The following is a 12,811-nucleotide window of genomic DNA, read 5'->3' on the forward strand; positions in this document are numbered from 1 at the left end:
TGGAGGCACTGGTTAAAGCAACACTGCAGGATCATCTAGACAAGACTTCAGTTATAGCTCGGACACAGCATGGTTTTGTTAAGGGAAAGTCTTCTCTGACCAATTTGATTGGATACTATGATGTGTCACAAAGGAGCTGGATGCTGGGGAATAACTTTGATATCATATATTTGGATCATAGAAAGGCTTTTGATACTGTTGCACATGGAAGACTGCTGCACAAATTGGAGCAGTGTGGCATTGGAGGCAAATTGCTGCTATGGATAAAGGGATGATTGAGTGAGGGAAGACAGAGTGGTAATCAATGGACACTGCTCATCGTGGACTAATGTTATTAGTGGAGTCCTTCAGGGTTCAGTATTGGGTACATTGTTGTTTTCTGTATTTATAAATGATATTGATGATGGTATATCAATCTTAATTTCCAAGTTTGCAGACGATACAAAGGTTGGCAGGGTTGTTAAGGACACTAATGACAGTACACTGCTGCAACAGGATCTAGAAAAGTGAGCAGATGGGCTAAGAGGTGGCAAATAAAGTTTAACATTGACAAATGTAAAGTACTACATATGGGAAGCAGCAATCCCAGAGTGACGTATCAACTCTGTGGTACTACACTGACAGTGGGTGGTAGAGAATGAAAAGGACCCTGGGGGTAATTGTGCAGGCAGATATGAAGTTTTCTGAGCAGTGCAGATGGTCTGCAAGAGTAGCTCATAGTGTCTTGTCAGTGATATACAGAATTTTTCTAGCAATGATAAGGAGGTGATTATCCCCTTATATAAGGAAATGGTCAGGCCACATCTTGAGTACTGTATACCGTAGTGGACAGGTCTGGAGGCCTCATTTTAAGAAGGATGTAGAGCTGCTGGAACGAGTACAGAGAAGAGCAACAAGATTAGTGAATGGAACAAAGGGTTGCTCTTACGAAGAAAGGCTTAAATTTTGCAAATTACAGTGTCTGGAGACTAAGCACCTGCAAGGTGATCTGATTGAGGTTTATAAAGCCTTGAATGGTTTTAGCATGCTCAATGCTGATGGAGTTCTTCCTCTTGCTCAGAATAATCATTTGAGAGGGCATAAATTCAAATTGAGGAAAGACAGATCTAGGATAGATGTGCGGAAGTTTGCCTTTAGCTAGCGGGTGGTTGGTTGGTGGAACAGACTTCCATCCTTTGTTGTGGAAGTTGATAGTCTAACTAAATTTAAGGCTGAGCTGGACAGGTACTTGGAACAAACGGAGGGGTGAAATGGGAGCGTGTTTTTTTTTTTGGCTGATGTGCATATGCTTGCTTTCTTGCATCATATGCCTCTACTAATGCTAATGCCAATACTACGAGCAGCACCCATTGATAAGAACTCTGTCAGTGATTTTGAGTACTGTATACAGGGCCAGAGGCCTCACTTTAGGAAGGATGTAGATCTGTTGGAATGGATGCAGAGAACAGAATGAGATTGGTGAAGGGAACAAAAGGCAGCTCTTACCAAGAAAGGCTTCAGCTCTGCAGATTGCAGTTGTGGGGACTAGGCACCTGTGGGGAGATCTGATTTAGGTGTTTAAGGCCTTGATTAAGGTGTTTAGTGGATTGAGGAAACTAAATGTTGATGGCATTCTTCCCCTTTCTGAGATTGCGCACATGAGAGGACATAAATTCAAGTTAAGGAAGGATGGTTGTATGATAGATGTGTGGACATTTGCCATCATTGTGTGGATGGTTGATTGTTGAAACAAATCTATCTGTTATTGTGGAAATGAATGGAATGAGTTAATTCAAGGAAGAACTAGACAACTTCTTAGAGGGCAAGGAGGGGTGAAGTGTATGGGTTTTTTTTTTTTTTTTTTTTGGCTGATGCTTTATAACTTGTTTTCTTGCATAATTTGCAAGAAAAAAAGTCACTACTAATAAAAATTTCCTTCTTGTGTTTCAGAAGTGAGTAGTTTGAATAAATTTGGGCAACTAGACAAATTAGAGGAGTTCAAGCTGATGCTATATAGGCTTGCTTTTTTCATCATTTTCCATCACTACTTTTAATACTTAATACAGCATTAAATACCCAATGCAATCTTCAGCTCGAGCAGAAAGTTTATGGTCAAAAGTGTACACAGGTAAAGCATATGAATTTTGATTTAAAAAAAAAAAATGTATTGTGTCAAAATGTGTGTCAGTTGTAGAATATTAGTATTATTTTTGTGGTTTAGAAGCTGTCATTTTCAATTAGTTTTTAAGACTTTTTTTCATGGTAGGAAAAAGATGATTCTTACAGAGAAGAAAGAAAAGGTACTGATCACCAGAATGCATTTTCACTTTCAAGTCAAAATGAGTAAGTTAAGAATTTTATATTTATAATTACTCTTATTTGTGATCATAGAATTCTGTTATAAACACATTAAAAGGGAATACTGTGCATGCAAATGTAATTGTGGCATGACCATTGGGAGTCTTTCCCAACTCAAGATATTCAAAGCATAATCACACAAAATACTTTTAAAGAAGTAGTTCAAGTCCCAGGACCCACAGCTTTAGGTACTTACATTAATTATGCTTATGTTAATTTCATTTTATTTCAGGTAATCTGTTTTTTGGCATACATGTGCTCTCAATTCTTCCATGGTAATTACACTTGACAGTTCAACACCCTCACCTAATACACTGATAATAACATTTGTCTAAATATATATATATAAAATATTATTAGTATAAAATACAGTAAGTGGATGTTTATGCATAGAAATAAACTAATGAAAATACGGTGTACCCTGTGAGCGATATACGTTGTGAACGAAGGGGGGAAGAAAGGAACCGGAAAAAATAATTGTAACAATTGAAAAGTAAACCAAATGAATTTTTGAAGAAACGACCAGAGGTCATCCACCAAAATCATGAAAAAGACAGCAATGCTCTTACTTCTGTTTCCGACATGCTCTCTATGTCAAAGTACACAGGCGAAAGTCCACGTGGTAATATCAATTTTAAATTTTTAATAAAATTTGAATAAAATTATACCAAGTTTGCAATTACATAATGTGTTAATAAGGTATTGCATACAGAACATAGATGACCTTACAGAAGTAAGTGGAACGCTATGAAAGTAGAAAAAGCAAAGACAAAGGCAAGGAAAATCCAAATGACAAGAACTTACCACTACAGGCCGGACTGACAGAAAAGACTGTGTCAGTGGGTTACCAGTGTATTTATGCATGGGTATGCTAGCGGCAGACAAATTTTGGTGTGTGTTTTTTGAAATACAATGAAATGACGTGGGCAGTGAAGCTATGCATGAGGCTGGGCTGCCCATGGGTGTTCCATTGGTTTGTTGATACACTGTATTACCGTCATGTATAAAATTGTTGGAGATACACAAGTTCAGTATGTTGTTCCAGTGGAACAACGTACTGAACTTGTGTATAACCTTCCCCTGCTACCGACTTATCAAGTTTCCATTTTACCATATCAGATAAGTACTGACTTAGCACTGATTCCATTTTCTGCCGGTTTGACCATATTTCCTGAATGAACTGACTCTGGCCATACATTTTTCCAACACACATGTGTTGACAGTTTTACTTCTTTCAGCGATAAATCTATGATTCTGATACAGTCCACAACTGAGAAATGTTTCCATGCCTCCATCACTTCCATAGATTTGGAATAAATTTTTTTCAAAAATCTATTGTAAAGATTTTCTGATGTAATGAGTTTTAAAGGTAGACATAATGCCTTGATCTAATTGCTGAATTAAAGAAGTTGTATTAGCTGGTAGGAACATTACTTCTACATTTTGGATGGCCTGGTACATTGTCCAGTAGTAATAAAACTTTTAAATCTAGATTTTTTCCGCTTTAAATAGCTGCCACAAAACAATTTAGAAACCATTCTTGAAATAAATTGGTGGCTACCCAAATTATGCCTAAGTTCCTTAGGCATAATTTGGAATTTAATTCACAACAAAGAAATTATTCCAATACGGTTCTTAAGAACAAAGTTTAGCAATACATACCTGAAAAAATTTATAAATGATCAAATAAAAACCAAAATAACCTTACAAAAACTTTGTCATGAACTGCATGCTTCAAAGTCACAATTTTTTATGGTCTCAAATAAGCACAGGTTTAATAGCACAGAATCTAACATGGAGATTTCCCAAAAAAATAAAATATTGGGATTTCCCATTGATTTTTTTTTTTTTTTTTTTTTTTTGCATAATAATTAGCCAGTGAACTGCAGAGATTCACAAAAAAGAATGAAAATGTTGAAAAATTACATCCAATGTAATAGCAAGGTTTGCTGAAATTCTCTAACCGTGTTAGAGTGAAACTGTGCTATATAAGTACCATGTTGTGCGAGGATTGCCACAATTTATCAAATGTGTTAGAGCAAAACCATGTTGTAGAAGTACCGACTTATCTAGTACCGTTATATGGGAGTTGCCTGTATATAGTGTTATACAGGAGTTGCCTGTATATTTTACTAGCAGGGATGGGGAGATGATTATCCCATTATACAAGGCAGTGGTCAGGCCACACCTAGAGTACTGTGTACTGGTCTGGAGGCCTCATTTTAGGAAAGATGTAGAGTTGCTAGAATGAGTACAAAGAAGGGCAACAAGATTTGTGAGGGGGACAAAGGGGTGCTCTTACCAAGAAAGACTTAAGCTCTGCAAATTGCAGCTCCTGGAGAATAGGCACCTGCGAGGTGATCTGATTGAGGTGTATAAGGCCTTGAATTGGTTGAGCAAGCTGAATACTGATGGGATTCTTCCTCTTGCTCGGACTAAGAACTTGAGGCGGCACAGTTTCAAATTGAGGAAAGATAATTGTAGAATAGATGTGCAGAAATTTGCCTTTAGCCAGCGGGTAGTTGATTGGTGGAACAGGCTTCCATCTTTTGTTGTGAAAGCTAATAGGCAAAATAAATTTAAGGCTGAGCTAGACAGGCATTTGGAACAAATGGGAGGGATTTTTTTTTTTTTTTTTTGGCTGATGCTACATAAGTTTGCTTTTTTGCAACGTATGCCTCTACTAATGCTAATGTATTTTATATACACATTGTGTTTTATGGTTATAGGCAATTGTATAGCTGTTTAGCTAACAGGAGGTGAAATTAGGTAAGTGATTAGGATAAAAATAGACACACCTACCTTCATATTACACTAATAGCCCAGCGTGTGGAGAATTTTAGTTGTGGGAAAGTGAACAGTATATGACTGAAGAATATAAAGTTGGTGCTCGGGTTATCTGGGAGTGCGATTTCCCATCCGTGCTAGTAACGGCCCCGGACATGGTAGATCAGTGTATCCATAAGTAGCTGTGTGTATCCAAATATATCATAATCTTGTAATTAATCTTCCACTTAACATATATTAATATAATTTATTAATATAATATTTATTATTATTTCTGTACATATACCCTTGTAGTGTGGCCGATTAATTTAATTATGATCTAAATGAATTTTTATGGGTTTTTTATATATGTACAGGTAACTGTGGCATCTATGTTATGTCTCCTTTAAATTTATATTAGTAAAAAAGAAAAAAAAAACCACTTGAGGTTTATTGAAAATGTTATACTGTAGGGTAATGGTTTACCAATTATAAATTAAAAGTTAATTAATAGTTTTTATAAAAAAAAAAAAAAAAAAAAAACAGAGCCGTAGCATGGGCTTACCATGCTATGTTATGTTACAATGTGCGGTATGGCGAGTCCTTGCTACCACTCTGTGGTTTTTTCTTTTTATTAATAACTTAATTTATAATAATTGACAAACCGTTAACCCACAGTATAACATTTTCAGTAAACCTCTTTTTTTTTTTTTTTTTTTTTTTTACTTAAATAAAATTAAAGGTAACATAATGGATGTTGGGACTGCTTTGTCCATATTTTGTGAGAGTAATACAGTCAGTCCTCGTATAACACGTGTTTATACTACACGAATTCGATCATACACGATTTATAAATAGGGGAACGATATCTTATATAACACGAACCGAATCCGCTTATGCACGATTCACCTTTGTGTTTACAAGAAATGGCATTCGAACGCAGAATCACCCCAACTGAACACAACACAATAGGAATGAAGAGAAGATTCCGAAAATGTATTTATGTTTTTTATATCAGTAAAGGGGAAAACACACATCACCATAATAACGTAAAAACCATCACAATTCCAGCTATCGGTATTATCGCAAATGCAATTAGATCGAGTTTACTACCAGTTTATAACAGATTCCACTAGCAGAAACGCAACTGGATTTTTATTGTTTTATGGTAGTAACCCCTAGAAATGTGAGGTGTTAATAGTGTATCTGCTTTGTTAATAGTGGGACTGCTTTGTCCATATTTTGTGAGAGTAATACAGTCAGTCCTCGTATAACACGTGTTTATACTACACGAATTCGATCATACACGATTTATAAATAGGGGAACGATATCTTATATAACACGAACCGAATCCGCTTATGCACGATTCACCTTTGTGTTTACAAGAAATGGCATTCGAACGCAGAATCACCCCAACCGAACACAACACAATAGGAATGAAGAGAAGATTCCGAAAATGTATTTATGTTTTTTATATCAGTAAAGGGGAAAACACACATCACCATAATAACGTAAAAACCATCACAATTCCAGCTATCGGTATTATCGCAAATGCAATTAGATCGAGTTTACTACCAGTTTATAACAGATTCCACTAGCAGAAACGCAACTGGATTTTTATTGTTTTATGGTAGTAACCCCTAGAAATGTGAGGTGTTAATAGTGTATCTGCTTTGTTAATAGTGGGACTGCTTTGTCCATATTTTGTGAGAGTAATACAGTCAGTCCTCGTATAACACGTGTTTATACTACACGAATTCGATCATACACGATTTATAAATAGGGGAACGATATCTTATATAACACGAACCGAATCCGCTTATGCACGATTCACCTTTGTGTTTACAAGAAATGGTATTCGAACGCAGAATCACCCCAACCGAACACAACACAATAGGAATGAAGAGAAGATTCCGAAAATGTATTTATGTTTTTTATATCAGTAAAGGGGAAAACACACATCACCATAATAACGTAAAAACCATCACAATTCCAGCTATCGGTATTATCGCAAATGCAATTAGATCGAGTTTACTACCAGTTTATAACAGATTCCACTAGCAGAAACGCAACTGGATTTTTATTGTTTTATGGTAGTAACCCCTAGAAATGTGAGGTGTTAATAGTGTATCTGCTTTGTTAATAGTGGGACTGCTTTGTCCATATTTTGTGAGAGTAATACAGTCAGTCCTCGTATAACACGTGTTTATACTACACGAATTCGATCATACACGATTTATAAATAGGGGAACGATATCTTATATAACACGAACCGAATCCGCTTATGCACGATTCACCTTTGTGTTTACAAGAAATGGCATTCGAACGCAGAATCACCCCAACCGAACACAACACAATAGGAATGAAGAGAAGATTCCGAAAATGTATTTATGTTTTTTATATCAGTAAAGGGGAAAACACACATCACCATAATAACGTAAAAACCATCACAATTCCAGCTATCGGTATTATCGCAAATGCAATTAGATCGAGTTTACTACCAGTTTATAACAGATTCCACTAGCAGAAACGCAACTGGATTTTTATTGTTTTATGGTAGTAACCCCTAGAAATGTGAGGTGTTAATAGTGTATCTGCTTTGTTAATAGTGGGACTGCTTTGTCCATATTTTGTGAGAGTAATACAGTCAGTCCTCGTATAACACGTGTTTATACTACACGAATTCGATCATACACGATTTATAAATAGGGGAACGATATCTTATATAACACGAACCGAATCCGCTTATGCACGATTCACCTTTGTGTTTACAAGAAATGGCATTCGAACGCAGAATCACCCCAACCGAACACAACACAATAGGAATGAAGAGAAGATTCCGAAAATGTATTTATGTTTTTTATATCAGTAAAGGGGAAAACACACATCACCATAATAACGTAAAAACCATCACAATTCCAGCTATCGGTATTATCGCAAATGCAATTAGATCGAGTTTACTACCAGTTTATAACAGATTCCACTAGCAGAAACGCAACTGGATTTTTATTGTTTTATGGTAGTAACCCCTAGAAATGTGAGGTGTTAATAGTGTATCTCTGCCTTTACGGTGTTGTTTATTCAGTTGCTACATGCCCCCAGCTTTGTTTATGTGTATCGAGCGTGCCTCCTCGTTTTGTAATTGTGCTTTATTTCCTAAAAATTAGTAAAATACTTAAAAGGTGTAAAAAGGAAGCGTCCTGGTGAAGACACTGCAGATTCAGAGAGAAAAAGAAAAGCAATATCAATAAACAGAGGCGGACTGGGTAAAAATTCTTACCCGGAAAAATTTATAGTGGCCTCAAACTATGGTTTATGACCAAAATCACACCCCGGTGGGCCGGAGGCCAGTGTGATTATGGCCAGTCCGCCTCTGGGATAGAGAAAAAAATATGAAATTGTGAAACGCTTTGAGCAAAATGAAAAACCAAGTGACATTGCACGTGCTACAGACCTGAATGAAGCAACGCCATGAATTACAAAGAATGCAGAGAAAATAAAAATATCTTTCATAGCAGGAACAACTCAAAGTGTAATTAAAATCCATTAGATTAAGACACAAAGAATTGGAAGAGATGGAACGGCTGTCATCTGTTTGGATAGAAAATCAAAGAAAAAACAAGTTTGCTTACGATAGAAGCAAAAGCAGTAGCAATATTTTATTACGTAATAGTCATAATAAAATACTTACATATTTTATTATGATTATTTATTGTTTGGTAATGTTTTGGTTACAAATGTGTGTTCAGTCTTGGGTGGTCGGCACCTAACCCTATTTTTCCCACAGGGTCTGTTGTTTATATTGCACGATTTTGCATTGCACTAGGGTTTCTAGGAACACAACTATTGTGCTATAGGACTGACTGTACTGCTTTACCCCCCCCCCTTTTGATCTCACTCAGTTTTATTCTTTAATTTTCTTATCCTCCACAGATATGGACAAGTATAGAAACACAGTCCTTAATACATGATTGGGTGTAGTCCCCTGATGAAGTACCTGATCATGTATTAATTTTTACTTTTAACTAACATAGATTTGAATTTTATATTTGCTTTACTTTTTTTTTTATTACCTGTAACCAAAATTACCCACCCATATCTGATGCTGGATATCACTCCTTAAATGAAAAAAAAAATTAATAATTTTTTGCTTTACATTCTCTCTAATTGGCTTTTCAATTTGGCCTATAATTTGCTTAATTCATTATAACAAATAGAATTTTCACATTCTTTCTCTTTTTCATGCCTACAATACTTTTGGGGGGGGGGTGTTTCTGCTTCTTTTCTGCTATCCTTCTCCTGTTAGTTATAACATTTTGTGTAATTTATGCTTCCATCTTCATTTTTTAACAGACCTATTAATTCATATATATATATATATATCTGATAATTAAAATAAATATGATATTTAAAATAAAAACATCAGCCAGTAGTATGGCAAAAATGCAGAGCGAAACGAAATGCAAAATAATATAAAATAAACAAACAAATAAGGGAAAGTAGAGATAATAGAACCAAAAGGTAGTCGATAATCCCCTGTATAATTTAGTCATTAAACCCAATTAATAAAAAGATGTAAATTTAAGATAATGCCAATTATATATAATTTAGCGGTACCCCCCTGAAGGTACCAGTTCCAAAAGACGTGAAATATCACCAAAAAGGGGTTAAAGAAACTACAAAAACTAAATTATCAAAAAGATAGATAAGCTGGTTAAGCTTGCATTATGTCAGTGGTGTGGCTCTGATCAAGAGTGTTGGCTGTTCTATAGATTATTTTTCGCTGCATAAGGACCACCGCCATGCAAATCCTCTGCATTGGCTGATCTATCGGAGAATGGAAGGGTGGTTTGGTTCTTCGATATTTCCGCCTTTGCGATGATTTGTATGATGATTGAAATGCAGCGATTCCATGACCATTATTGGCCTTGTGGTCCTCTGTCGATATGGGGCATAATGGTCAGTCTATCTTTTTGATAATTTAGTTTTTGTAGTTTCTTTAACCCCTTTTTGGTGATATTTCACGTCTTTTGGAACTGGTACCTTCAGGGGGGTACCGCTAAATTATATATAATTGGCATTATCTTAAATTTACATCTTTTTATTAATTGGGTTTAATGACTAAATTATACAGGGGATTATCAACTACCTTTTGGTTCTACTATCTCTACTTTCCCTTATTTGTTTATTTTATATTATTTTGCGTTTCATTTCGCTCTGCATTTTTGCCCTACTACTGGCTGATGTTTTTATTTTAAATATCATATTTATTTTAATTATCAGATATAATTAAGCTTCATGTGTAGGATGTGCATTTGCTGCCTCTAATGATAGCTACATATTCATATTTATTTATTATTATTACTTTTGCCTAACTTTTACCTCCCATAATATAAATTAGTGGTAGTAGTGGGTTGATATGCTAAATAAGCAGCGCCTGTGCCGCCATCTATTCTTTTCCTTTCTATTATATAAGCTGGTTAAGCTTGCATTATGTCAGTGGTGTGGCTCTGATCAAGAGTGTTGGCTGTTCTATAGATTATTTTTCGCTGCATAAGGACCACTGCCATGCAAATCCTCTGCATTGGCTGATCTATCGGAGAATGGAAGGGTGGTTTGGTTCTTCAATATTTCCGCCTTTGCGATGATTTGTATGACGATTGAAATGCAGCGATTCCATGACCATTATTGGCCTCGTGGTCCTCTGTCGATATGGGGCATAATGGTCAGTCTATCTTTTTGATAATTTAGTTTTTGTAGTTTCTTTAACCCCTTTTTGGTGATATTTCACGTCTTTTGGAACTGGTACCTTCAGGGGGGTACCGCTAAATTATATATAATTGGCATTATCTTAAATTTACATCTTTTTATTAATTGGGTTTAATGACTAAATTATACAGGGGATTATCGACTACCTTTTGGTTCTATTATCTCTACTTTCCCTTATTTGTTTGTTTATTTTATATTATTTTGCATTTCGTTTCGCTCTGCATTTTTGCCGTACTACTGGCTGATGTTTTTATTTTAAATATCATATTTATTTTAATTATCAGATATAATTAAGCTTCATGTGGAGGATGTGCATTTGCTGCCTCTAATGATAGCTGCATATTCATATTTATTTATTATTATTACTTCTGCCTAACTTTTACCTCACATAATATATATATATAGAGAGAGAGAGAGAGAGAGAGAGAGAGATGTTCTCATCTACTTGGACTGGACAAGTGCTAACTTGTGTTAGTGCAGCTGATAAAAGAATCTTTTTTTGAACTGTGGTAATTTTCATTGACTTTCACAAATTTCTGAACTTAACTTAAGACTAAACTTGGAACTAATTATTCTTTGGAAGAGACTGGTCAGACAAGACTGGATTGAAGTTCCAATTTCAGCCACTATACCCAGTAATGAATCTACCTGCAGGCCACAGAATTCTATATATATTAGAAGTCTATATGCCAATATCAGCTCTGAGATAATTGCTAAATCACCCAGACTAATCTCAAAATCAATGAACCCACTTGTAAATTCTTCCATAACTCCCTTTTCACCCTTCATGTAAGATGGGTTAGTCCATTTCTGCTTCTGAAAACCAACAAAACTTACATGAAGTAATGAGTTTGTAAGGAGTTTGAGAACTTGGAACTTATTTAAATTGATCACCAATTCAGTTTTACTCTTTTCCTTAATATCTTGCCTCCCAATAGTCTGTGATATTCCTTATGACTCATGTGACAGTGGGGCAGTTTGTTCTTTGGAGGTCAATTTTATATCATCATTTGCTCTTAAAGTTCTTTATGGGCCTTCATTTGTTTTTAAATTTGCCTTTTTCGGTTTGTTTTTCCTTTGGTACCACTGCAATTTATGCAAATTGCAACGTGTCAAGATTCTGTGTGTGTAGTCTGAATAAGAGGAAGAATGCCATCAGCATTCAGCTTGCCCAAACTTTCAAAAGCCTTAAACACCTGTGGGGAGATCTGATTGAGGTGTTTAAGGCCTTGGTTGCATTGAGTAAGCTAAATGGTGATGGCATTCTCCCTCTTGTTGTGACTACACACGTGAGGGCGTATAAATTCAAATTGAGCAAGGAAGATGTGCAGAAGTTTTTCTTCAGCCAGCAGGTGATTGATTGTTGAAATAAACTTCTATCGAATGAAAACAATTTATTGGAGAGTATGGATGGGTGAAGTTTGTGGATCAAAAGCTGATACTTTATAAGCTTCCTTGTATCATTTGCAACTAACAATACTGATACTAAGTTCCTAGTTTTGTCCTTAATGCAGAAGTGTTTTTTTTTTTTTTTTTTTTTTTTTTTTTTTTTAGTTCTAATAAAGGTAAAATGTGTAACTTTTTAATTACAGCTTACTGTAAACATGATAGATATTAGAATTTGAATGAACCATTTGTATTTACTTTTTTTCCTTCCCATTTTCTGTTAGTTATATAGTTTGAAAACAGGTCCCAAAGAGATACCAGCTTGATATAATTTTTAAAGTTCATTAAACTAATTAGTTAAATGTAGTTGATAAATTATGGAAGAAAGCAAGATTATAGAGCATTAGCCAAAAAAAAAAAAAAAACTTCCCACATCACCTGTCCATCCCCTCCAATAATTTATCTAATTCTTTCTTGAATTTATTCCCACTTCCACACATCTTTCCTGCAACCATCTTTCCTCAATCTGTGTGTGTAGTCTGAGCAAGAGGA

The 12,811-nt window shown here is 35.4% G+C and overlaps 1 protein-coding gene across 3 annotated transcripts in view; it reads left to right on the forward strand.

Moving 5' to 3' along the window:
- LOC150082125 (uncharacterized) overlaps positions 1-12,811 on the forward strand; it is a 645,531-nt gene that overhangs the window by 572,829 nt on the left and 59,891 nt on the right. For all 3 annotated transcript variants that reach the window (XM_090379113.1, XM_090379114.1, XM_090379115.1), the window contains one exon: positions 2,246-2,322. In XM_090379113.1, coding sequence (XP_090235239.1) covers positions 2,246-2,322 — 77 coding nt within the window. The remainder of the gene's footprint in view (positions 1-2,245; positions 2,323-12,811) is intronic.

The sequence above is a fragment of the Mastigoproctus giganteus genome, chromosome 8, assembly GCF_048544385.1.
Source record: "Mastigoproctus giganteus isolate SK-2022 chromosome 8, ASM4854438v1, whole genome shotgun sequence".
NCBI classification, from domain to species: domain Eukaryota; kingdom Metazoa; phylum Arthropoda; class Arachnida; order Uropygi; family Thelyphonidae; genus Mastigoproctus; species Mastigoproctus giganteus.